The 27,928-nt window shown below is 35.0% G+C and overlaps 1 protein-coding gene across 6 annotated transcripts; it reads left to right on the top strand.

Moving 5' to 3' along the window:
• Window positions 1-6: 6 nt before the first annotated feature.
• LOC116173432 lies at window positions 7-27,923 on the top strand. 6 transcript variants are annotated; one of them, XM_031490908.1, is made up of 4 exons: window positions 5,633-5,771; window positions 5,830-5,946; window positions 26,315-26,370; window positions 26,534-27,923. In XM_031490908.1, exons 2-4 carry the CDS (start codon window positions 5,857-5,859, stop codon window positions 27,672-27,674), a joined length of 1,287 nt encoding a protein of 428 aa, XP_031346768.1. In that variant the 5' UTR covers window positions 5,633-5,771; window positions 5,830-5,856; the 3' UTR covers window positions 27,675-27,923. The 6 variants fall into 6 exon arrangements, with proteins under 6 accessions (XP_031346765.1, XP_031346770.1, XP_031346768.1 ...); XM_031490909.1 differs by having other exon boundaries at window positions 5,633-5,781; XM_031490907.1 differs by having other exon boundaries at window positions 5,633-5,785.
• The last annotated feature ends 5 nt before the right edge of the window (window positions 27,924-27,928 follow it).

The raw sequence follows: 27,928 nt of genomic DNA, 5'->3' as shown, positions 1-27,928 counted from the left end.
TAGGTCTGAATATTTTTAGAAAATCGATTTGCGTGCGTACGTTTAGAAAACTAACAATGGCTGAGAGTGATAGTTTTGAAGTTTCAAAATCGGATAAGTTTAGATACTTTAAGGTCAGTGCGAAACCGAAATTGTTCATTATTATTGCAGTTTTTTGTGTTAGTAAGCCTTGGTGAGTACTTTACGTCCTGAGTTTCATCTCTCAGGAAGAATATTGCGAAATTCCCAAAATCATTTTACCTACTTGCATTTTTCTATAATTATAGGTATGTGAGCGCTACCCTCGGCGCTACCACAATAGTATATTGAAAGACAAGTGTTACAATGCGACCTATTGTAATACGACTATCTTGTGGCACGAGTGGCGACGCGAAGCGTAGCCACGAGTGTCCGCAAGATAGGAGTATTACAATAAAGCATTGTAACACGCGTTTTTCATACTATTTTTTCTATTTCGGTGCTTTAATTTAATTAAAAAAATCATTATCAGAAACTATAGGGAACATTAGAACTAACATGTTTTATGTTGGGAACACTTTTTATGCCGTTAAGTTTTAGGTTGGCAGCGTAGTAAGACTGACATTTTGAAGTTCAAACATGGAAGTACCCAACGAAGTACCTACTTGTACTAACTAGTAACTGCCAACTTAAGAGATGAGTTACCAAAAAAAAACGACTATAATCACTGTCTTTGTACAACTGTTTTCGGCCGAAAACAGTTGTACAAAATCATCATTGTGACACCGAAATAGAAAAATAGGTTTTTAACACCAGCATTCGCGTACTAAAAATGCGGCAAAATTGCACATGAAAATTGTTATGTCATGTGGATGGCTTAAAATATAAACACCCTTATGTTAAAATTACCGGGCTGAAATTGAAGAGGAAAGACTTGGAAAGACTGCTTTTTTTGAGCCCCGAAAAAAAATTGTCTCAGATCGACCCGGAAAAAAAATTTTCTTATAGAATGTGGCCTGTAGAATCCATAATTTCAAACAGTTCCAAGATTGGGCTGCTAGTTCAAAAGTTACAGCCCTTTGAATTTTCTTTCGAAATTGGTTTCTAGTCTATAACTTTTGATTGAGAAGTCTGATCGAAAAGTACGAATTGATTTGGATTCTACGCACCAAAATTAATAAGAAAAAGTGTTTTCCCGAGAAATTTTGGTGTAGTCGAATTTTGGTAAAGAAGGAAGGTTTAGACATCCAAATAAAACTGATGGAGTATGTTGTTTATTACAGACAATAACAAATTACAAGCCTTCACCGTGAATGAATGTAAAATTCTTTTGGGTAATTGGTAGCGGTCAGTGGGACATACCTACGATCGATTTACGTTATTATCGGACACAAAATTTTAATAACGCAAGTGAAGAGGCACGCTAAGTTCTCTTTTCACTTTTGTAATTAAATGTCTGATGATGACGTAAACTGAGGACATGTCGCATTCACTTTTAATTACCGCTAGGTACAGCATACAAGAGTTTACAGTTTAAAATTGGTTCGTAAATACCAGTAGTGACCCTTCCATTCAAGTAGCTTGATGATTTTCAACATCAATTGACTTGAAAATAAAGTATTTCAAAAACTTTGAAGCTGCTTGGTTACTTGATAAAGTCAAATAATGTAAAACTAAACCTGCAACTGCCCTCTAAAAATCCTACTGTTTTTCAACTTGCGCAATTCCCACACGTAACTCGCACTTATAGCAATTCTCGATTGCGGGGATTGTAGCTTTTGTAGTGTGTTTAAATGATCCAGAAACAAGGCCCCAATTTTCTTCTAAAAATTAAATCTCATCCTGTTTTCAAATTACAAAATTTTGACAAGAGGAAAATCACTGTAGAGTTTTGGTGTACGCCACTAGCATTTTGTAGAATTGTCTAGAACTTTGTAGAATTTTCTATATACCTATTGTAGAAGTTTTAATTAGAAGTTTCGTAGAGTAAGAAACCATTATACCACTAGACCAACGAAAGCCTTCACCACAGATTTAAACAAAATCTGTGCCTTCACGTTCAAACCGTTTGAGATATACACATGAAAATTAAACTTTATTATATAAAAAAATGTAAATATAATTAATTAAATCAATATAGGAAAAACAGGTACGGTAAATTTCAATTACATTCGCCTACATAGGTGAGCAAAAATTAATCTGTTAAATTCGTTTAAGATTTCTTTTGGAAATTTGCAAGGTTTTATGTATTTCAACAAGAAATTAGCTCAAAACGCACGTCGGATCTAATTCGAAGTTTTAATTAAGAGGGCCATTGCATATAATGAGCCACAAACCTTATTAAAACAAAAGTAAATAAACGTAAAATTTGAAGGGAAATATTATTTTTATAAACGCAAATAACTCAATTGGTCCTTAAAACTTTCACTAACAAGCATTTTCTTAGTTACCTTTGAATCAAGTGTTTTCAGAGGAGTCCGCTTGTGGAGTCGATATGCAAAATTCGTTGCCGCTTTATTTTCGAATTTAGACTTGCGTGTACAAGTAGAACAGTTAATTTTGCAAAGCATACAATATTAATATGGGAATTTCCGAGTTCCTTGTACCGTAACGGCGCATTATTCTGTAGGTACATACGACATTGGTTAAGTCATGTACAAGGAACGGAATGCTTTCCAGCACCTTGTGCCTAAGCACCCATTACACGATTTCATCAACATTTATGCATAAATATTGAACTCTGCTAAAGGGCGACCACCGGCACCAACAAACATGTATGGATATACAGGGTATCTCAAATTTTATTAAATGGTTGAAAAGAAAGGTTTCGTTTGACTATTACGCCGTCAAACTGCGAAAACTAGCGTCTCTTTCTTAGTCTTCTTCTCAGTAACTACAAATATAGCAGAACGAAATAATGGCTTGACCTAGGTTTTTGGGTACGGATGCCTTCTTTGATCTTTTCTAATGCGGTACCAAAAACTATTTTATTATTATTTGTACTAGTCGTTTCTTCCTCCTCACCACAACCCCTGTATAACGATCTGTCAGTCAGTCCCGTTTTGTGCAGACTAGTGTGACTATGTTTCCTAGTGGGTTTAACATTGTCGAATGCTCCCTCTATACCTAAAAACGCCCCGAGAGCTACTTCTCTACAGGAGAACGTCCTTTCAGCTACATCCACTACCCTGTGGAAGTGTGGACAGCAAGTTCACGATAAAAAGAGGTAATATAATGTTTCATTACTTACACTGCAAATTAAGATAAAATTCTACTTTTTGTATGGACAGCTTTAGAGTCGGAAAACCAATGAAATTAAGGAAGTATCGCCGCCATTGCTTTCCATCATGAAATAGGCATTTTAAGTCAACTTAGTGTAGAGAGCGGGGGGTGAGCTTTGCACTAAGTTATTGATTCTGGTTCTAATCGCCAAACAGGAAGATTTGCGTTTGGTCAGTACGGAGTTTGTCGTAAAGTGGCTTTTAGAGTCTAATTAGCGTTCGGAATAACCGAGCTTAGAAGACAAAGTTAATAGTTCAAAGCGACGTTTAGTGTCCATAATATTCAGCACTCAGCAGTCCTGGAAATTTATCCTTTTGCCCCAGTGAAAAAATGAAGTTCCCATTGTGGAGTATAATAGAAAAAGTGCACGTTTTCGCTACCCTTAGCAGAATTTGCGTGTAGTTACCGCGCACATTAGTAATATTTTTGCATTACCGCGTAGAAGGTTAAAAGCTCGCAATCGTAATGGAGCTGGATAAAGACACTATCCGTATTTATAAACGACGTGCTATTGAGCAGATTCCAGAACTTTTTGCCGCGCTCTACGCAGTGCCACATGTTAGAAAGAGAGATACTCTACTATCCCGTGTAAAACAAAATTGCGATCAAGAAAACTGTTAGAAAAGTCAGAGAATATTTACGTTCATTATTGTGCCGCTAAGTTAAAAGTCATTAGAGTGAAAAATGTTTACTAAAGAAATTTCCAAAATATTTAACTTAAAATTTCAAGAACAAACCTTTAAAAGCGAGTTTCTTTTGCCAACCCAAAATTTGTAATGACCAGAAGCATCAACAACCGAAATCTGTAATTCAATCGAACATCATCAAAGACGTCACATCCCAAGAGGCTGTTGTTAGAGTTATTTATGTCATCTTATTTAAGAATGTATCCCGGAAATCACCTGTTAACCACCCCAATGTGTTGAGTCAACCCCGTTAACTGTAAAAACTCCACATAAATGAAAGAAATTCGCCCAGAACATTGTATTATGTTTGTAAATTGAAATCAACAGTTCTACGATCTATTAGAAAAGAAAATTTTGACCTATTACTATTACCATTTAAACCATAAATGAGAATCATAAAATTTTTGAAAATTCCGTAAATTATTGTTGTATCTATCAAGAAACCTCTGAATTTGTGACCAGTCGTATCAGACATTTTAATCTTGCGGAATCAAAATCGAATTCCATTTAAACTTCAGAATCCGTGTATATGCGAAAAGTACTGTACTTGATTTTTTAGTGCATTTTTGCAAATTTATTTCTAAAAAGGTAATCTTACTTTGACCGGCTGTCTGGCTGGCAGCAAATGCGGGCCCGTAGAAGGACGCTTGTAAAGACGAGGAGTGTACATGTAGCTACCGGGGCGTGTAATTAAGGGGACATGTACCCCCACATGATGTTGGATCGGCGACATCTCGGCGCCATCCCCGAGCGTGGTGTACTACCATGGAGATTTTTCCCTATCTTCTTCTACAGTTTTGGTCCGATTATTTTTAAATTGGGGTCATCGAAAAGATCTTCTAAACGCGCACAACTCCTGCGTGACAACATTGTTTGTGACAGGTTCTATTACCAAAAAAAAAAAACAGAAAAAATGTCAAAGATAAAAAACGACATTATTTTTTCGGCAAAACGGTTATTTTGATTTTGTTAAAATTTTGGCAGTGTACATTAGGTGTAAAGGATGTAAGACTGTCAAAAACCTTTTTTAAATACCTATCTGGTGTTCTGTCGAGAATTTGGCACCTGGTTTAATACGGAAGTAACGAATCGCAAGCTAGTTATCTTGAAAATACACTAAACTTTCAATCCGCCGAACAATAAATTCTGTATCTAAGTACTTGTGGCGTATTTATTCTCTCAAAAAAAAACAAACCCAACCGCCCCCGCTATGTAAAATACCACGGTAAATGGGTAAAAGTTATTTGTATAAAAAACAGAAAGCTTCTCGATTAATTTGCGTATGGGCGTTTTGCTGTTGAAATAACACCGCCGTTTGAGTTTTTAATCCTTTTCTGAACTGACGAAGTCGATCAGTTCAATTTCAAACACCGTAAAATGATCATATATCTAATAATAGGTATTAGGTCAAGGTTCCATTGACACGTTAGGTACGACGATAGTAATCCCATCTCCTTTTTCGAGTGTCGATTAATCTGGCGAAATTAGGGAAAGCGGCTGCAACACTTCTTTCTCAAAAACAACATTAAGTAATTTCCAAAAATAGAAAAACCCGTTTCGTTTAATACAACGTAAATTATATAAAAAGCGATGACTCATTAGCATCACGATCAAAAATGAATGAACATAAACGGCATGCATATCATATCGAAATTGAATTGACCCAAATATTAACGAAAAGGATCGACGTCTTAGCGATGTTGATTAATTATTAAACAAAGCGTTCTGATGCGAGTACGTAGCGCAAAAATTAAATCCAAATGAGCATGTTAGCCTTTACCTGACGAGAGGAAAGTGTGGCTTTGCCTTTGCAAAGGCCGAACCGCGGGCAGTAGCAAAACAACGGTGTGCAATAGCAAGTGCGTGTTTTAAATTTAATTGAAGTTGATTAGCCCAATTACAGATTCGGCGGATTAATTTTGTGGGGATCATGGGGAATAAAATGTGCAAGAAAAAGTTTGATAACCCGGATAACTCTAAGGGTCCTTCCGCTTTTGACAGGATATTTACGAGATTACACGTAAGAATTAATTCTCTTTATTTAAATTTCTCAATTGAAAATGAAATTACTGTAACTTTATAGCGAGACCGTTCTCGGCCATTGACAATCGAGTTAATTGTGCCTAATAGAGTTACAATAGGCGCATGAAAACTCAATTAGTTATCTTAGCTGTTAAAAAACCTACTTTGGGAGATTCCACAAATCGCATAAATTTCTTTCAGAAATATGCTGAGGGGATTGTCAACAATGTAAATAATTGATTTTGGTATTGACTCATAACTGGCAGTTACGTAAGCTAATATTTTCATATGTGCGGTGTGAATCACGAATAAATTAATCAAAAAAACTAACTTAATCTTTGAAAAGTCGACAAACAGTTGTCAACAAAAGCAAATCACTACAAGGACCTTGGATTAATTATTAAACAGTTACAGATAGTTGTTTGTACGTACGTAATACGTTACGAAATCTGCACTTTTTATGTAGTTTAAGAAACACGTGAAGAGAGCACCAGAGTGCATCAAATTCTTGCCCATACAAGGTTACGATCAAATCTGTCCAACGTCCCACCCCGATGTGCACTAACAGTTCCATTTCAATAGATCTCTTGAAAGTGACTGAACTGATTTCTTCCAAATTTCCTCCTCCATTTATTCCCAGTGGAAATCTTCCTCTCACAAGATGCAATTTTCAATTTCACTATTTGAATTGATTGATTTTCAAGCTACTTGACCGTAACTCGATTTGCATTCAAGTCAAGCTAGCGAAAATTGGATTAAAAAACCTTCATGTAACTAATACTATTATTTCCCAGTTACGGAGACAGTTATGAGCCGAAGAACTAACTACATCAGAACAAAGAAATCGAAACGTAGTTTCGACCAAATCCAAAATGGCCTACCGTCTTTAGTTTTTGAGTTACTTATGGGGCAAAAGTTGTATTTTTCGATTTTTAAATAAAATCCACTTCTGTTTTTATTTTTATACAAAATGTGTTTATTACAACAGTTTCTATGTAATTATTGTTGCATGATCTGCTCTTTACAAAATAAATATACGGGTTTCGGGCCTAACCTCAGTTTTTATGTTGATTCAATTCAAAAAGATTCGAAAGAATTTCTTTGTAGAAATTAAAAAAATTTAAATATTTGATATAATTTTTTGTATTTTTTGAGTCACAAAAGAGAATCTAACGGAATCTAATATGCTGTTCCATGTAAAAAGGAGGTTAGATCTGAAAACTTTTTTACTTGATCTCGTATACTTATTTTCAAAATAGTAAATTATGCACCAATCATTTGTAATAGACTTGATCAACAAAGAAAGCATAGGATTTTATCTCGAATTTTACCTAAAAATCGAAAAATGCATCTTTTCCCCATAACTCAAGTACAAAAGGCTGTTTAGTTTTCAACATCGAGTTTATCTTAAAAAATAGATGGAGACTGCGAGGTCATTTTTTTTCACTTAGGTATAGTTTAAGAGTTACCCCTTGAGTGTTTCCCCATACTAACGACCAAATTTGGCCACCCTGTACAGATAATATAATTTATACCTCGATTTATTCTCAAACGTGAAATTGTCCAAGAGCAGACTCTTCCTCCTCTATGCCTACGCTCCTGTGAACCACCACATATAATACAAAATTTGAAAACAGGATGGGATTTGGAGGGTTGCTTGTATTTATTTAAACAAATTTGTCAAAGAAACGAAAATATTGATGTACCTACCAAAGAAGGTACCTCGGAAGTTACAAAGAAATAAAAATATTGTCTGTGCCTCGGTCTGTGCTATAAAATTTTCAACTCCTGAAATTGACAATTGCTATACATATAAGTGGCAATCTTCTAGAAAATTACATAACTTCAGAACAAGAAAGAAGTTTGGAATAGATTTTAAACATAATCTATCAAAGAAACAAAATTATTTGGACCAGTAGGATTACCTATCCTAGGTTCGCCTCCCTCCCTCTCCCCGACTGAGTTGTGCTTAAGTGGTGGAGGGTAACAATGTACCTACAAAAAGTGTATTTTGTGGTTTCACGGTTACACCTATCTTTTCAAAGGTAGGTACTTATCAACTGAAAAAAAAATTTTGGGTCATGGTCGTGCTTATTTGGCTCTGGCACATGTCATCCTCACACGAATGAGTGACGATGGGAGAACAGATCAGCACTCTGAAGAGGTGTTTACCTCAACAATAGGGCGGAGCGAATGTAAGCACAAAATCAATAATTTCCAGAAATGGGGTACGCTGGGTGAATCTGAAAATTTTAGGAGTATCGAGTATGTCTTTGGCTGCCGAAATGGCGCTGACAATTAGACAAAAAACGAAAAATTAAATGGTAGTCTTAGCTTGTTTATTTTTTAGGAAAACAACCCAGAACTTACCACGAAGAAAAAAGATAAATTCATTGATTTTGTTCTAAAACGTTTAGAAATTGTTTCTTTGCCTTCTACCTCCGACATGAAACGGCGTTCTTCTTTATGGGTCCAAAAACGTGGAAATGGAGTGTAGCTGAAACTGTTGTCATTATACGCAGCGGCCATTCTCCAAAGAATCTCGATTGGCTGTCAGAAGCTCTTCCTCTTTCAACAGTACGGGGAATCTTTATTTTTAATTTTTTCTTTTTTTTTGTTTGTTCGTTTGATTTTTTTTTGTTATTGGTTTCGGTAGTTTATGTTACTGTTATCAATATTACTAGACATATTTTTTGATTTATTTTTAACTCTATTGTACTCTGGCAAGTTGTAAAATGTTGTTTTTGCTCTGAAATTGGAAAGATTATGTCTTTCTGTTGAGCAAATAAAGGATTATTATTATGGTCGGTGTTTCTTGTGAGAACTCAGGTCTAGCCTGGTTAACTAGTCACACGGATTAAAATCAAGTAACGATTAGTGTTCGTGATCTCCAGATACGTACCGAAAATGAAGCGATTCATCCCTTCGTCCCATTTCATACGTCTTTTGGAGGTTTTTGTGATTATTATTATTATTATTAACTTATATCTGTCGGTCGAAAATAAATGTATTTTCGAAGAAATGAAACCATTCCTCCAGCATGTCACTCAAGCTGAAGCTATTCCCGAAGCTTCCCTACGATTTTTAATAAGCCTCTACGGAGGTAAAGCAGGAGATGCAATTTCACTTGTTTTTCAAAGCCCTTGAAAACTCCAATTTCAACGTGGCATCCCCACTTCTAACATCCAAAGCAGCCGCCAACATCGCTTGAGAACTTACCTACAAGAACAAATGTGGTTAGGACACCAGATGCATCCACTCCTTTGGGGATGACAGGCATCAAAGTTTGGTCTTGACCCTGTTCCGACCTCCAAGGAAACAGCTTCACAGTTGCACAATGTTCTGCAAATGAAATAAGAGGTTTTAAATGGGGATGTGGGCGTCGGATGGCTGACATTAAATACTCAGAGGTTGGTACTTGGGGTCAACTGCAAGGGAAACTCCTACCCATCCAACTAGATGCAATTTACAAACCAGGTGTTGACCAAGTCCTGGACATATGGGGCGAGGATCAAAGTTACGACTTTGAAGAGTCGAGTGATGAGGCGACGGACGTCGTATCGGAAAGAAGACTTTGGGGAGCCGAGTGGCCCATTCGACGGACGGACAAAACGCAAATAATACCACAATTTTCTTAATTCTGAAAAAATCAGCGAAAGACAGGTTAGAAGGAATACAATAGTACTATGTCGAAGGGAAACATTTGTATAAATTCTGCATGAGTCTCGTGCAGATAATATAGCCCATTTTTTAACTCTTCGTCCTTCGGAGAAATTCTTCCTCCTTTCACCGACACTCTATTTTCGAGATATTTACAATTAAGTTGCCAGTAGTCTTATTTAGACGTTCCAACCGCCCTTTATGAGTACTCTCTTCCGACATTTCGGTTTCGAGGTATTCGTTTCGACCATCAGAGGATTATTTTGCCTCCCCTCCAACACACAGTTTTCGAATTTCACTTTCATTTTCAAATCACCACTGGATATATTTTTTCCAGACGTCCCAATCGCCCTTTGTGAGTACTCTCCTCCGACAAGTTTGCGCGTTTTACTTCCAGAAACAGCATTTCGAGAAATAATTCTTCCCTCTCCCACACTCCCCTAAAAATAAGCAAAACTCCTGACGGGCGGACGAACGGACAAAACGCAAACAATAGCACACACAAAATTCGCTAAAAAGAGACGAACACATTTCTTTACCGATTTACGGGGTGTTATAATTTTACCATGCACTTTTCATTTGAAACCTTTAATTTATAAACCTAATTATGCAAACTCAAGATAATATTTCATATGAGAACTGTATAAACTAATAAAATCAAGAGATTATCCATATAAAGCCACATTTAGCGTGTTGTGGAAATTCTAAGAACAGATTCAGATTTTCCAAAAAAAAAGTATCCATAAAAGGAGTTAACGAGAACCGTCCATTTTGTACCGTTTAAGCTGGGGAAATATTGACATTTTCAATTTTTTGATATCTCAGTTATTTCCAAAGATTTTTTAAAAACTTTAAAAGCGTTTTTCCGCGTTTTTATATCACAAAAACGGGCAACTTTTCCCCCATTTATCCTACACTGTATCTCTCACCATTGCGGAGATCCCAATGGGGAGTCACAAATTTGAAGCGCTTTGTTAAGCCTTTTATTGTTTCGTAACAATACTCGTGTACTAATATTTTAGAGTGAGTTAAAAAAAAGCCTCGTTTCCGAGATACAGAGTTGTGAACATTTTTGAAACAATTATGAAATAAAACAATCATGTATACAGGCTGAAAGTGTTGTTTGGAGCACTGAACATATCTTCCAAACAACGTTTTTTCTGCTATCCAAAATTATAAAAACTTTGCTACCAATCTACGTACTTCAAATTTGTGGTCAGTGACGTACTTCTGCATGGTCAAGGGGGGCTTATTTTTTATGGCAACAATTAGTTGTCATTATACATATTCGTAAAGAGTACACTTTTTAGAATATAGCAGCATAAAAAACTTATTATATTACATAATAAAATTTAAGAGAAAACTCAAGTTAAAGAAAATGGTTGTGTTAATTTTAATAATTTCACTATCTTTATTAGTTATGTTGAAGCAATTTATTGTATCAAAAATCATGAAAAGAATTTATGCAGGTAAATCTACATGCTTATAAATTAATTATAGTGGCGTGGCTTGGAAAACACTATTTTTCGTGAGGTATTAATAAAGAATGCACTTTTTTTGGTAACATGAAAAACATGATCAAATTAGTAAAATTAACAAACTATTTTCCGAGTTATTTTCTTTAATTCCTAATACCTAATTAAGTAACTTCCTAGTACGTAAATTGGTAGCAAACTTTTGTTTATAGATATACTAAGCGTTCCAGGCAAAATTTTCACCCTTTATAACAATCCACTATCACAGCTGCCATTTTGCTATTGTAAATTGCACAATAGCCAACTTTCTCTATCTCTGGAACAAATTGTGTATATAGACGTGTACCCTTATTATGAGATACGCCTTGTGTGTAAATTAATGTATCGTTGGCAATTTCCACTTCACTGAAGTGCCAATTTTCAGAAATAGACATTAATATTAAAATTAATTTTAATTAATTTAATTAACATTAATATTAAACAGTTTTTATCCGATAACAGACGAATTGATAAAGTATACGCTGGATTGGCCAGTATTCGAACAACAAAATATGATTTTCTTTTTTCGGGATGTTACTCGGCATGCGTCTTTTTTTCTTCATGTTTATGTAACAGTACAATAGTAGCATTGTTTAAAAGTATTTAAACAATGGTAGTAGCGTTATGATCCCCCACCTCCTCCCATCCCCCACAGCACCTTCAAGGGTTATAAACATTTATTACAATATATTCAGTGCTCAATTCAAGGATAAAAGTAAAAACCTTAATATTTGTATTTGCTGGTCAGCTTACATCATCTAGCCTGAGGTTATTCCACTTCACATAATTAATTCTACAACACCTAACAATATAAAGCAAGCAGGGAAACCGGAACAATATTTATATGTTATAATTCAGCCTAATGAAACAGGAAATACGACAATATGAAAACAGTATTAAAAAGTTTAAGTAGTTTATATGAGTTACAGCGTGTGTTGTAGGTAATTAATTTAATTCGTACACTTAAATAATAAAACAATAGGTTTACTGCATAGTACGATTGTTAATCTTCTGAATTTTGAGCGCTTATCCTTATTAACGAGAAAATAGATTATTCTATGGTTAGAAAACCAGGGATTTACATTGTATACACATTTTGAGTCTTGTTCCGATAGTCGGGTAATAAACAGTCCGTAAAGTTGCGCAACTTCCAATTTTCACTTTATAATTGTTACAGCTGTCATTTTGGGTAAGTGCGAACCGTTAGATCTAGATTAAAAGAGGGCTAAGCTTAAAATAATGAAGTGGGATGTGACCCCTTTTAAGAGGTGAATATAATTTATTTTTCATATGTACCTACGTCTGTGTTCTAAGTGCGCCCAAGCGTGTCTACTGTTAGAGTCATTAGCATTATCTAAACTGCTCGCAGGGAATATATGAAATTGTACATAAATTTGGTAAAAATGTATGCAGAAATAAGGTCACGAAAATTATAAAGTGCACGTTTATGCTTGCCGCGGGCGGAACAACTTACTCGGTCAATTTAAAACTATTTAAAATTCATTGCCACAAAAACGACCATCTGGTAATTAAATTGGGGTGATTTTTTGCGAAATTTACTTCTGATTTGCCCGTCGTTAATTTAGTAGTGGGATTGATTAATTCCAAAAATAAGACTAATGCCAATTTAGTAAAGAAAATTGTGTCACAAAAGATATCTGTCTCATACGATAGCCGTCTATATTGATCTAGTTGATGATACTAGTCATTGGTCACTTTCTAACTGTGTCCTCATGGTTTTAGTACTTTTAGTACAATCAAATCAACTGTAGTAGAGGTCATGAGAGCCCAGGAAATGTATATAGGTAATTCTGAAGCTTATTTGCATCGTTTAATAATCATGGTCATATCTAGATGGTTCGAAACGGTTTGTGCTCTTCTTCCCATGGCTAAAAGGGAGGGAGGTAGCGCTGTCCAGCATAAACAACGAAAAGGGCCCCACTCGAAGAATTTCAGGACTATATAGCAAAGTAACGAGAACACAGCGAAAAATGGAGGAATTGCTTGAAGAAATTAGATAGATTAGAAGATCGAGATGGAAAAGAAAATAGATACTCTTCAAATAGAACTGAATAAAATGAAGGATGAAAACAAAAAACTGTGATCTGAGAAGAGAAAACCACCAACTTAGGCAAAGGGTAACAAAGTAACACAACAAGAGGAGCGAATGGAAGAGATAGAAAGAGAAAGAAAATAATCATGAATAGAAAGAGAAAGGAAGGACGGTCCTAAGGGATATGGAGGTAAAAATAGAAATGGAAGAAGCTTGGGAAGAAGAGATAAAAGAAATTAGAAGAATTGGTATGCACCAAAATGGTAGACAGAACCCAATCCTAGGGGAGCTAAAGAAATGGGCAAAGAAAATGGAGATAATTGAAATTGGTAAAAAAAACTAAAAGGCACAAACATATGCATGTTCTTCTTCTAGTCTATGTATCTAAGCCTCTTTCGTCCTACCCCTCTCTTGCCCTCTGCCCTACCTTCTATAGCTAGCACATGCCCTATAAATCTATGTCGTCTTCTCTGTACGGTTTTCCACATTTCTCTATTTTCCTGTACTAGCTCCAAGACTGCTTCGTTTGTTACCCTGTCCATCCAGCTAATCCTCATTATCCTTCTATAGCACCATGCTTCTATCCTACTGTTGTCTTCCCTGCCTTTCGTCCAAGTTTCGCACCCGTATAGAGCTACACTCCATATGTACGTTTTTAGCAGCCTTTTTCTAATTCCTATATTTATCCCGGATCTTAGCAGGTCCCGGTTTTGTGCAAATGCTTTTTTAACCTGCGTTATCCTGGATTATATATCTCCCTTGCTACGATTATCTTGTGTAACTTTACTACCTAAATAGCAAAATTATTCCTTTCCAAGCTTTAAAGCATAGAAGAGCTGATAAAACATAGGAATAGAATCAGAACAGAAGGACATTACTCAGCGATTAGACTAATATAGATAGACGATAAACTAATAGTAATAGTAAATGGAGACAACCTAGAACAATTAAACGAAATGCAAAGGAACTGCAAGAAGAGTAGAGAACATGAAAAAACACCTGCAAGAAGAAAGGGAGGAAGAACCATCAGTAAAAGATCTCCAGAGGAAGAACCACAAGCACAACTAAGCAAAATAATCAGATTTAATAGTAACACTGAACAATTCCCAAAAAACTTAAATATGACCTAACCTTACAAAACGAAGAACTTAAAACGCTACAAACAAAGAAACAGGCTAAGAAAAAGGACACGAAAAAAGCAATGATATAGGAAATGAAGAGATAGGATAGGAATTTGGAACATAAAAACACTATCACGGAAGATATGGACAGGAAAAACATAAAAATCTTAGGGCGAAGTGAAACCAAGACAAAGAGCAAAGTAGGAATAATAATCACAGAGGAAACGGATTTTAAGGCGATCAACTCGAGAACAATAGCTACCAGTATAAAAATGGAAGAAACAATTAACGTCATACAAATATATGGGTTAGTCAAATCTACAACAAATACTAGATGAATTGAAAGAAGAACATGAGAGGACAATAATGATGGGAGACTGGAACAGTAGAGTAGAAAAGGACTACAACAGAGGAATGGGATGTATGGGAATACATGGGGAAGATACAGTAAATAGAAGACAAATACATATTTATCAATCTACTAGAACGAAACGCTAAAAGCCTGATAGACTATATAACATATATACAAGAATCAGGGACGATCCAAAGAATTAAAACGATAAAGGAAGCGGAATTAGGAACACAACACAAATTAGTAAGAGAAAGTTGCCGAGTAAGACTAAGAATTAAACAATGAAGAAAGGAAACTAGTAGTTTAGCGATATACAAGCTAAAAAATAAGGAAAAGAAAGAAAAATACCAGAAGGAGATAGATTCGTAAAACTGGAGATCGGAAAAACAGACTGGACCTTAGAAGAAAGATGGATAACTTTCAAACAGACACTGATCAAGATGACAGAGAAAATATGGGAGAAGAGAAAATACAGTAAACACGCCAAAAGGTCGAGGCAGTGGAATAGCGACGTACAAAGACTTACAAAAGATAAGGTAACAGCATCGAAGCAATATATACAAAGACAAACATGCGAAGGCAGAGAGGAATATATTCGAACGAGAAACACAGTGAAAAATGAAATCGAAAGAGCAAAGAAGGAGTTTGGAAAAGAGAACAGAAGAACACAGAACAGACTAGAAAATTCTGGACGAGAATGAAAATATTAAGGGGGGATAAAAGAAAAGAAATAAAAGCAATTAAAAATAAGCAGGGACAAACACTAACAGACACAAAATAAATACTGGAAACAAAGAACATTACAGAATAAAGTATAACACGACAGAGCCAGAAGACAATAACAAGAGAAGAACAAGTGGAAAATTAGAAAAGCACTTGCACCGGAGATGATTAAATGGCTATGGGAAAAAGAATAGAATGAAACCAGCTACAAGCTATATACAAAAATATTAAAAAAAAGATTAAGAGAGCGCGTTGAACCGAGACTGGGAGGGGAACAGGAAGCATTCAGACCGAACAGACAGACAAACGACAACATATATTTATTTATTTATTTATTTATTTATTTATTTATTTATTTATTTATTTATTTATTTATTTATTTATTTATTTATTTATTTATTATTTATTTATTTATTTATTTATTTATTTATTTATTTATTTATTTATTTATTTATTTATTTATTTATTTATTTATTTATTTATTTATTTATTTATTTATGTATTATATAGTAAGAAATATACTAGAGAGAAGAAGGAGGGAGGTATACCTAACATACATAGATCTAAACGCAGCGTTCGATACGGTAGATAGGAGACAAATATGGAAAACTCTTCGAGAACTGGAAATACCCAACATGTTGATAAACGCAGTTAGAAGTACATTTAAAACAGTAAGAGCAAGAACAGATAGGGGGCCACCTATGCGAGATAGTCGCGTGATACTCCAGACGTGAGATTCAAGTTTGGTCTAAACTCATTGAAGGTCATTGTGGTTGTTGTCTAAACTATAGGTCTATTATAAAAAATACGGGCCCGTTAAAAAAACCGGACTGTTCATCCGAAACAGAGATAATCAGAAAGAGACCTGTTTTTATTTAACCGATCTGTTTCTGTAAAACTGACCTGTATGTGATGAACAGACCTGTTTTTGATGTATAGGCCTGTTTCTGATGAACAGGCCTGTTTTTATCGGGCCTTCAGTGAGTTTAGACCACGTTTGAACCTCACGTCTGGAGCGTCACGTGACTGTCTCGCATTGGTGGCCCTCTATCTACCAGCAAGAGTGCAAATGGTGGGACAAAGATCAGATGAATTCAAAATGAGTAAGGAAATAAAACAAGGACACAGCATAAGCCTTCTACTTTTTATCATTACTATGGACCAAGTTACTAAACAAATTAAAGAAAAATATAACCAAATGGATACACAGTCATTGGGCACAGGAACCTAGAAGCAGTTAAAGTGAGGGGCCTGTTACACGCAGACGATGTGGTATTGAGAGTAAATAAGAAAGACAAAATGCAAAATTTAGTAAACGTCTGGACTAAAGAAATTGAAAACATAAAAACGGAAATAAATACAAACAAAACAAAAATAATAATCGTAAATGAAAACAAAACAGACACCCAGATTGACAAGGAAATCAAATGCAAGAATAAACTATTAGAAAGAGTAACAACGTACGAATTTTTGGGAAGTATAATAACGGAGGATAGGAAAATAAAAGCGGAGTTAACCAATAGAGCTTATAATCAACAAAAATATATTACTCAATAAACAAAAGGATTCTAGGACATAAAAACATAGACATAGGGGTAAAAAGAAAAATACATAATAACAATATTACATACGCCTGTGAATACTGGACACTAAGGAAAAAAGACCAATCACCAAAGTAAAGTAAATGGTATGGAAAAATTGCGGGAAAAACCAAATGGAACAGGGTAAGAAATCACGCGATCAGAGAAATAGCAGAACAAGAGCCAATATCGGCAAAATAAAAAAGAAACTGAACTGACTTACAAGAAGAATAAAAGGGAAGACTAAAAAGAAAATGGGTGGACATAATCCGAGACAAGAATAGGGAAACCCACATCCGACGCCTGAAGAAGGATAAGGATCAGAGAAGAAGAAGAAGATATCGGGGGACCTACAGACGCAACTAGAAATAGAACAAGTTTTAATAAAATGAAGGGCTGTGTGTGAGAACTGTAGAAATAGTATGGGTACAAATAGAACTATTACGAAACTTCCCAATTTTCTATACCTAATGATGTGCTAACTTTATAGACACGACTGTTTGAGAATCACGTTTTTCTCTCACTAGCGATGATCGTATGAATTTTAAAGTAACCTCCAACGTTTGATGATCGCCACAATTATAGATATTAACAAAGAAATGCCTGAAGGATCTGTCTTGAATTTGTTCTTTTTCCACCTGCTAGACATGGCGTTAATAAAATTATTGACAATGTCTGATCAATTTCTGAATTGTTACTCCCCGTCGTATTTCTCAAATCCTTTATAATTATGCGGCAACTTTTTTTGCCAATAATTTTTCCATAATTATGCATCGATTTAGGGACTTGGGTGGAAAGTGTAATTTAATTCTCCGTATGCTTGCCCTTTTCCGCTTTGCGTCCGGAATCAAATGTGACACTTTTCTCCCTCGTTATGCAAATAGGTAGAACTAAAAAAGCCGATTCTACAACTTAACTGACAATCGGAAGAATTTCGAATATTACATATAATTTGTAAGCAATTGATGCAATCCTTGTTGAATTTTATAACCTTATATTCCTTCCGACAGAACGGTTAAGTTAGAAAGGAGTTTCGTAAATCGATCGCGCGCTTATAAAATTGTTATGTGCAAGTAGAGCCGTGAATGCTAAATACAATACGAATTAGAATTAAACTTGGTACTTTTAAACTAAATTAGACTAGGCAAAAGCATGTGGTTTTGATGTCCTCGAATTCTAGGCATGCACAACTGAACAGGAAAATAAAACAGCCTCCCACACAACTCACCTTCTCTATTTCCGACGTAAATCATAAAGGCAGAGCAAGGTCATTAGATTAAGAAAATTAATATCGTGTCTATGGATTAAGTTTCTCACTGAAATGAGTATAATATTTTGCTCACGTTTGGAATGCAGATATTAAGCAGAACTCGTAATAAAGTGATAGTGTTAATTAACTACTGCTTGATTATTCTCCACCCTGATTGTAGTACAAAAGCCTCAAATGAAACCATCCATAGGATGTTCAGTTCACGTTAGATCCCGAAGAAATTGAATTGCTAATTTAAATTGTCAATTGAAAATGAGTCCTTTTTTGACTAATAATTTCCCACAAAATGTGACTGGGTTAAATTCGGTTTTAAGAGTGAAGTCGAATTAACTACGGATTTTTTTACGATAAACGTCCTTAAAAGCTCATCTTTTGAAGACTCAAATCCTGTACATCCGTTGTTGTACATTTAATAATGCTATGTGCCATTACAAGTATAAGAGCAACCTAAAATATTTTTTAATAACAGATGTGCACGGATGTATCGTGCAGATGTGTCACTCTGTGTTAGCGGTAATTTTCCATCAGATTCTGTAACGTAACGCGCTTCGTTATAGAAGTTTGGGCCTTTATCTCCTTCTAAGAGATCTGGTTTGAGTAACGTGCGATAAATACGCATATGACCGTAAAAAGTAAAGTTCCAATTTTCTTTACATGTTCCTGGATATAAAATATTGGTTTCATTGCCTATGTCACGACGATCACGTGAGACTGCTAAATTTGATCTTTATCTAAACATTTCATCTACCACCTAAATACATTATTGGTACACTCTCTTATTCAAAATATACAATTTCACACACACTTCGAAAACGAAACAAAATTTTAATCCGACCAAAGGAATGGTATTACTGAAATTAACTCCAAATCAATCAATGAAACAAAATAATCAAAAATCTTGGATTTGATTCTTTATCAATAAATGAAATACAAATCTGTATAATTCTCATGGGCCGATTCCTTCAGGAAAAATGAAAATTACTTCAAACAAAATCAATATGCAAATTCCCAAAAATAACCGACTATTTATCGATACAATTAAAAAAAATTAAAACCATCCGATTCGAATTGATCTCACTTCTCCTGGAGAAGGTAGCTTTTCTTAGAAATATGGAAATAGAAAATCTTTACCGTACATCGTTAAACACAAAGGTATATTTGTAGTTCCCGAGGTGTAAAACCGTCTCTTCTCAATAAATTTTACTTTCGTGTATTTAGTCCAGTTCTCGGTCCAGTCATTGTATGGCAAAAAAAGGCCAATAGAAAAAATAATTGGAGATTATTAGAATATGCTCTACAATAAATACAGATAATATCACTCTTTCGAGGAAAACAATATTGTACTAAAATTTGGCACTTATTAATTGTGTTGTCATCAATTCATGTTCCTTCTAAAAAATCCTAATAAAAGCATTCCAAATTTTGCGATGAAATTAAAAAGATGTAGGGTATAGGTATTTGAAAATCAATTTCTTTACTAAATTAACTCTCCATCCTACGCATTAACGTCAAATCAAATTTAATTAGATAGGTTGTGGAGATTATAATTTCATTAAATACATAACATTAAACTTTTCGTTCGCGTTTCTAATTTTATACCGTATACGATACCACATCCAATACCTGCTCTAAAATTACTAACAGTTGGTAAGCTTCATATAGAGATAATTGATTAAATTGGATTACTGCATTATCTAATGAAGTTTCTTAATCAAAATACGCACGTTTCATCGGTACATGTACGAACAACGAAAATCGTGGCATTTATGGAATTTTAGCGTAATTAAATTAGTGACGGAACTAAATTTGGTTCGAAGACGCTGATTCGTATTGTGTGTTAGAATTTTAATCCTTAAATCAAGACGACAGCTATGTAAAGACTAATCTAATTGATTTTTTCTCCTTTCAATAGCGATTGTTTAATCACCATTGAGTACGATGGAGTGAGCCATTCGGCTGGAAATCTGTTTAGCGATGTCGCGGTTAGTTACATCGTTGCTAAATTAAAACTGACTTGTGAAAAGGTTAAGCAATTATCGTTCTGAAGACGTTAAATAGATAAAAATTGAGCGAACGTCGAACAATTTTTTACTTTTTGTTATAATTAGGTGCATTTGCATACGATTTTAAAGCACTCCCAGGTTCGGACAGTTTTTCTTTTTCATAAATTAATGAATTGTTATAGTAATTTATTTCCGGTTCTTGCTCGAAATGAAGTGAAGACACTTTCATCTTCAAGTGATTGCATTACATCATTGAGTGAACTACTCAACGATTATATACAGTGCTATTTATTGAGAAGTAGACATAGGGATTTATGTATATTGTTTTTCCCTGTGGCTACTTTTAAAAGACCTTCTGAAGGGCGCCTAATTTTAGGCATCCAAAATAATCCCTAATATAATATAAAATAAATCTAAATCTGAGTAGCCGGCAGAATGCTCAAAACTGATCTAAGGAAGTTCCCATCTCTGTAACAGATGAAAAATCTTGACCTCAGCCCAGGTTCGAACACCCGACCTCCGGCCAACCTTCTACCACTGAGCTACATAGTCGGTTCTCCGACAACTTTATTCTCACTTTAATTCCAAAATGGAAAAGATGTTACCAAGTAGTAATTACGCATTCCTAACAGTCTTATAGTGCTGTGTGCAATGGTATGCGGTCACTACGCCATCCACAAAACACGTGTCTACTAGCTCAAAATAAATCAAAATTGAAACTAACAAAAAAAAGTTCGGACATATTACCCCGCACGCATACGGTCGACAAATAAAATTACGTTTTTCTTTCTCGTAATAATCGAAATAATCTGGTCGTACAAGGTTTGCGATTATAAGGCGTACTTAACTCAGCTCAACTCAACTCAACCTGTCTTCAATTTGCTTCCATCAATAATAATTAACGTAAGTAATCAGGTCGTAATCTAGATCAATTTTGTAAGTTTAATTAATTTATAGTTCACCTGATGATGGCGATTATCGTCGAAACTATAGTCGTGTTTTAATAGTACAACAATAAATGTGTGGGGAAGGCTTTGAGACCCGATTGTCTTAATCTTTGATATCACTCAACCCCATTTAGAGGAACGATGGATCATGTTCAAAAATTCTTGAATCGTATTAATTACTGTATATGAATTCTCGTCTACTTATGGTTAAATTTTATCTTTTTATACCCACAATGAGGTGAAAAAATTAAATTAATGTTAATCAAAGAAAAGGTTAAATGTGTTACCAAGGCCTCTGCATTCATAGTAGGCATTGTTTCGAAATTTCAATTTATAACCTTATTTGATTCATCACATTTTGTGTACGTGTATAAAATTTTAACGCTGGACGGTTTAAATGCGACTGCGATGAATAACTGTGTGCTAAATTTATTATGTAGGAGCATTCATATACCATAACATACAGGATTACTTTGTTTTATGGTTTATCAGAATAAAATGCATAAGTGAGTTCGCATTATGTGTGAATTTTGCACAATGGTCGGAATCGTACCTCAAAGTATACTGTTATAGGAGATTGCTATGATAATAATGTCTAGAAAGACAACGATAAGGCGTAGGTATCTATTTTCAACAGTTTTTGCACAAATTTTTTAATGTAAGTGGAAATTAATGTACAATAGGGTAGAATTGTGATACTTAGTCAGGCTTTAAATACTGACACATTTGGAGGCCCATAATCAAAAATCCAGGTCTACAAATTCGGACAAACCCACTGAGACCTGCGTGAAGTTAGCCCCCCAACTCCAAAATAATTAAACGTCATGTACTTCCTTCGTTTGCACATTTAGGCACCACCCTAGCATATTTAAAAATTTTCATTACACATTTTTGTAATTGCGGGGGTTAACTTGATAGAGTTCGAATAGACAGACATATGAATCTCGAAAAGGGGCTATAGAGAAATTTTTGTTGCTATTTATTAGGCATTTTTCTATTTTTCTTTTCAAATTGTAAAGTGGTTCTCCTGGATACCTAAACAATCATTTTTGAAGTAAAAGCAAATCGAGTTTTTAGAATACCAATGTCAATGGTGTTTAAATAGGTACGAATTGTGCAGTTTTTTTTCTTTTCAATTTTTTCTTCTTTGTTTATACTACATTATCTTTTTTTCATTATTTTTTAGTCTTTTTCAAGCATGTATATTTATGTTTAATTAGATCATTAAGTTACGCGTCTCATGTTAAAAGATTTTGTCTCGGATTTTGTTTTGATTTATGCATATTATCACAGATTTAAATATTACATCTGTGATATTATTATGTCACAGTTTTACTGGAAGAGTGGAAGCTCGTCCATGGCGAACTATGTTCCATTTGTGAAAATTTTCTTTGTTTTTCACAATAAATTATTATTATTTAATAATTGATTAATAGTTTAATAATAGTTGCTGTGCATATTTTTTCATATTCACTATTGACAGTTCTAATTTGAATAATTACTTAGCTCATTATTTCGCACGCATATACAATAGAGGCTAAAGTTTCACCGTTAATTAAGTATGCTACTTTTATATACCCTTCGAACATGTCTGTAAAAGCGTTCTATAATAAAAAATCAAAAGAGTTTTCGCCTTAACGAGTAACTTTAGCGCAAAGCTCATATAACGGGGTATTTATGTGTACAAAGGAAAATAGTGTATGAGTATGGCATAAATATTATTATGAATAAAAAAACTTAGCATTGAGCAGTCTGCACATGCGCACACCTGATGTTTAAAATATGCTGATTTTTACAATATGCGATATGCTTGTCTGTACTAGAAGAATCTTTGGGTAAAATTTTAAATCTCTATAAAAAAGAAATTTGATATTTGCGCATGCGCACATTGATCGTTAAGATATTAAACATCTTAACGATAAATGTGCGCATGCGCAAATATGAATTTTTTTTTATAGATTTAAAATTTTACCCAAAGATAAAAAACCAAGAAATTTTCTTGGTTGAGGTGCCAAAGCTATACGCTACCGAATGTAAAAAGAACGAACTAAATATCTTGAGAACTCTAGGAGTAGGACCTCGGAGGGACGGACAGAGGAAGTGTATAATAGCGCCTTCCAACATGAGTTGGAAAATGCGCCAAAAATGGCGCTAAATAATTATTATCATGAAGATCGCCGCACAAATTTAAATGTTAATACTAAAGACGATGCGCCAACGAAATCTACAACAGAAATCACACACCCCGTTTCCGAAATAGAGAAACCAAAATCTATCAGTCGAAATTCATTTGGTGACATTCGATAAAAATGGATAAATGTAAACAACTCCATTTATTTTCTTCTTTATGGCGGCAAAATCGAATAAAATAAAATATACAGTCCTATTTTAAGGTTGGGGGCTAAAATCATGAATGATCATTGAATAAAGGAAAAATTTGTGCTTACAAGAGAAAATAAAATGAAAACGGATGAAATATGTAGCGCTTCATTATTTCAATGTGGGCTAAATTCGTGAAGATCCCTCCCCAAATTTGTTGTTTCAATATCTTTTTTTAGGGAAATGTGCACAGGAAAACCGCGAAGTGTTCCGAAAGGTACAATCAATGTGCAAACGAAAAGGAAGTACATGACGTTTCATTATTTTGAAATTGGGGAGGCTAAGAACGTGAAGGTGCCCCCCTCCCCCAAATTTGTTGTTTCAATATCTTTTTTTAGGGAAATGTGTACACGAAAAATCGCAGTGTGCCTAAATGTGCAAGCAATGTGCAAACGAAGGAAGTACATAACGTTTCATTATTTTGAAGGTGGGGGGTTAAGATGGACTCTCTTTTCATAATCACATTTAGTTTGGTAAAATGGAAAGTAGTTTTAATAACATATTTATAGTGATTAGCAAAATGTTAGAAATGGGATTTGAAAATGCAAGTGTTGCCAAAGACAAATTTAATTCCAGAAACCCATTCTAAACATAAAGTGTTATTGAGGAAATAAAAAGTTTCGACTTAACAAGACAAAGATTAAAAATTTGCTGTGGCTAGTACAGATACCACCCGCACGTTCCATAAGCCACAATATGCAAAAACGTCAAAAATGGGACAGTTTTTTGTTCTTTTGACACGCCAAAGAGCGCAACAGGTCTAAATTTTTTTGTATTCTCAAACACATTTTATTCCCTTTCTTTTCTGGATATAATTAAAGAATTATTAATAATTATTTTGACGGATCAACAAATTTCAATTTTTTTTTCTTACTAGTTCCAAGTAGGGTTAAGTGGAAGAACAGGGAATTGCTGTCAGCAATTCATCTGAACTTCGCCTTAGGATTCAACCATGTTTAGCACGATAGCAGTCACTTTAGTTTTTATTGTTATTTATTATTTACGTTATTTGGTTGAATAAAGACAATATTATTATTATTGTAAATTTGGTTCTAATCGGTTCAACCGTTTCGACCGAAATGCTGAGACAGGCAGACCCACAGACAGACCGACATCATCGAGAATTTATTTGATTCGGATTCCTAGTGCTTGAAAATGTGTACTTCCGTCAAAGCAGACGGAAGTAATTTTTTATCCAAATGCAGTACCTCCTTTACTAACGTGGGGGTGCGGGTTATTTTAAAGAACTTACTATTTTTCTGGGTTTAGATTTATGTCTCATCAGATAATATGATTGACCACTACTAACAATTGTATTGCAATAAATGTTGAAAATATGCAAACCAGTAGTTTTAGGTATACAGTGCGTTCATGATAAGAGGGTGAATATCTCTTATTTGGCGAGATACGAAAAACTTGTTAAATATAATTGTATATGTGACATTATTCGATCTATCTGATCACATATTCAAACTTCCGGTGTAACCGGAAATCCATGTAACTTTTGGGTTTTCAAATGCAATGGCTATATTTTTTATGATATTTGAAAAGAGCAATCAATTTGCTGCATGACAACATAAAATATGCATATGGTTGATATACAATAAAAATAGAGAAATTCGTTATTCACTATTTGGAAAAATCCCTTTCCGATTAAACCGGAAGTGGTACCGAAAATTTGAATATGCGAACGCACTGTATATGTATCCTATGTGATATAGTTTAATCACCTAATAAAATCATGTAATAAATACATTTATGTTATTATGTAGGTACTTACAAAAAACTGATGTCTTTATAGCAAAATAATGAAAAAGTAATTTTTCTCGACTAACGGTTTGGGTTGTCAAAAAATTAATAATAAACAAAGTTATAGTTTCTATAGCTCTTACAATTTTCGCTAAAACGCCCACAAACGGAATAATACTGGAGTAATGGTGTCCATTTTGAATGACGATTTCTGAGAGTACGTGGGGGGTAGGGAATGTCCGCCCAAGTTTTCTTTGTTTCCTATTCACCCAAGTAACTGACCCACAAATAATTTTCTTTATATACGCATATTGGCACACAGAAGTGTTGTGAGCTGCAGGACTATATGGAAATAGTCCATTTAGAAGCACTTCCTATACTTGATGTGCAGGTGCAAGACACTTGGAAATTCAGATTTCCGTTCATAAATAAAGATTTATAACTCGGAAACTCAGAGTTTAATTCTGAAATTTGGAAAAGAAAAATGTATGTAGTTCTTTTGTACCTCTATAGGTACCATAATTATATAATAGCGTTAAGTCCAAAATATGCAATTAAGTAATGAATTGAAAAAAAGGCGCCTCCTTGAACTGGCTGCTTTTCCGGAGGATTACATGCAGCAGTTTACTATAATCTGGCTGGTACACAGTATCGAGATTTTATTATTTGAATCGGCATTCAGGAAATGATAAATATTTGTTTTACTCGCAAGAAGAGTTCGATACTGTACGTTTTGTGTTGTTTTATTGCTATTATGGCAAATTTACTCGACTGTTTCTGTTTAAATTACCAGCAGAGTTGTCCTATTGTTAGTTTAATAAGAAATTAATTTGGGAAAAAAAGGGGAAAATAACCGTTGCGCTTTCACTTAAGTAAGCATTGTGCGATTTGGTACATATTTTTTAAATTACTCCTAACAAAATAAAATTAGCGTAATAACATATGCCTGGTACAATGCAACAATTAGCTATATCCTCTGTATAGTTGATTTAACATTATCCTTCTATTGTTGCAGTTGAAACCAAATTCATGGAAGTCGGACTCCAATTTAAACACAAAACGAATGAACAAGTACGTATTTGTAACACTGTAATTATTTAGAGCTGAATAATACGGTTCGCTGAATAAAAGTGAACTCGACTAATTAATTAATTGCCTTTTTTTCATTACTAATACCGTTAGGTTGTTTCATAAACGTGCTTGCATAATAAAACTGATTATTTCGTTGTTGTAGATACGAAGTCACATCCAAGGATGCCCGGCATAAAAATGGATTAGTAATAAAGTCAAAGTCGTCCGATTGGACCGACCACGAATTGGAAGTATCCGAAAAAGACGAAGTAATCCACCTGAAAAACCCCCAATTGAGTTTCATTTTCAACGATGACACGACACCAACGCCGCCACCACGGAAACACAAGAAAAGCATTCGTGAAAAAATCGAATCTGTCGCCAAAAACAGCATTCAAGCCTTGCAATCGAAGAAAACGAACGAGGATACGAAAGCAATCGAAAAGGAACCCAAACCGATGTTGGCAGAGGAACCCGTTTGCGTGAAGAAGACTATTTATTACGGCTGCCCATGTGGAAATGCAGACAGTTGTAGCCATAAACGAACACATAAACTCGAAAAACCACCAGAAAAGGAACCATCGCGCAAGAAGAACCTGTCCACGTCCTCCCTACCGACATATACCGAACTAAAATTCAGCGTTGCGAATTCCGACGCAAGTACCTTAAAACACATAGACTCCTCAGTGAGTACATCAGCAAACTCTTTGCCGGGCGAGGTAAAAAAAACTACCAACGCGGGAGGAGGTAAATTGGAAAACTACATGACCAGGTGTAGAAGCTTCGGCTCGCTCTTAAACAACAAACTGAAATCTCCAAAAGTCCCGGCGGATAACGAAAGTGACGACTCCTTCGGCGGACTGGAGGATTGGGATTTGGGAATCTTGGAGCATTACAATCCGAAGGATACCAGCTTGCCTCGTCCTCGCAAATTGAAGAGCGAAAAGGACGTCATTTCCGATATCGAAAAGTTGATCGTTCCCGACGAAGAACTGGAAGTAACGCCGCCCGTACGTCCGTTGCGTAGGTCCGAATCTTTACTAAAAAAGGAGATCGTCGAAGCGGCGGAGAGCAGACCGTCGCCCTCGCCACAGCTAACGGCCGACGATAACACGCCGTTGATTACCAGCTTCCCCACGCACGACGAGAATGGCAAGGTTGAGCATTCGAGCCTGATGAGAATTCTTCAGGAGTACAGTGTGAAAGATGTGGCGGTACGTAAATGGGACGAAAACGTGCGACATTTAAACGACAAGAACGTCACGGCCGATTTCTTAACAGTCGAGAAAGAGAGTGTTAGTTGAACTGTGATGGTATCGCCTACTCACATTCTGTATTAGCAATACAATGACGCGAAAAGACAATCTATGCCAACCATGCATTTGCCTTTTATGGCAAGGAAGTAAGCAAATTTTACTTTTGCGATGGGGTCAAAAGGTAGCAATGTATATATGTTTGTTGATGTACATAAAATAATTAGCTTTTAGAAATTAAGCCTAATTAAGTGTACTATTATGTTCATGTTTATTTTTTAATAGACTGGTTATCTTCAGCCTCC

Source organism: Photinus pyralis, unplaced genomic scaffold (genome assembly GCF_008802855.1).
Source record: "Photinus pyralis isolate 1611_PpyrPB1 unplaced genomic scaffold, Ppyr1.3 Ppyr1.4_LG6, whole genome shotgun sequence".
NCBI classification, from domain to species: Eukaryota; Metazoa; Arthropoda; class Insecta; order Coleoptera; family Lampyridae; genus Photinus; species Photinus pyralis.
The sequence above is the reverse complement of the archived record's forward strand: the minus strand, read 5'-3'. Positions and strand labels throughout refer to the sequence as shown.

What these genes read in the sequence shown, in the direction of transcription:
- LOC116173432 (XM_031490908.1), top strand. Translation starts at nt 5,857, where the DNA reads ATGGGGAATAAAATGTGCAAGAAAAAGTTTGATAACCCGGATAACTCT. An exon ending in GGATATTTACGAGATTACAC is followed by an intron (nt 5,947 to 26,314) that starts GTAAGAATTAAT and finishes CTATTGTTGCAG; the next exon opens with TTGAAACCAAATTCATGGAA. An exon ending in AACACAAAACGAATGAACAA is followed by an intron (nt 26,371 to 26,533) that starts GTACGTATTTGT and finishes TCGTTGTTGTAG; the next exon opens with ATACGAAGTCACATCCAAGG.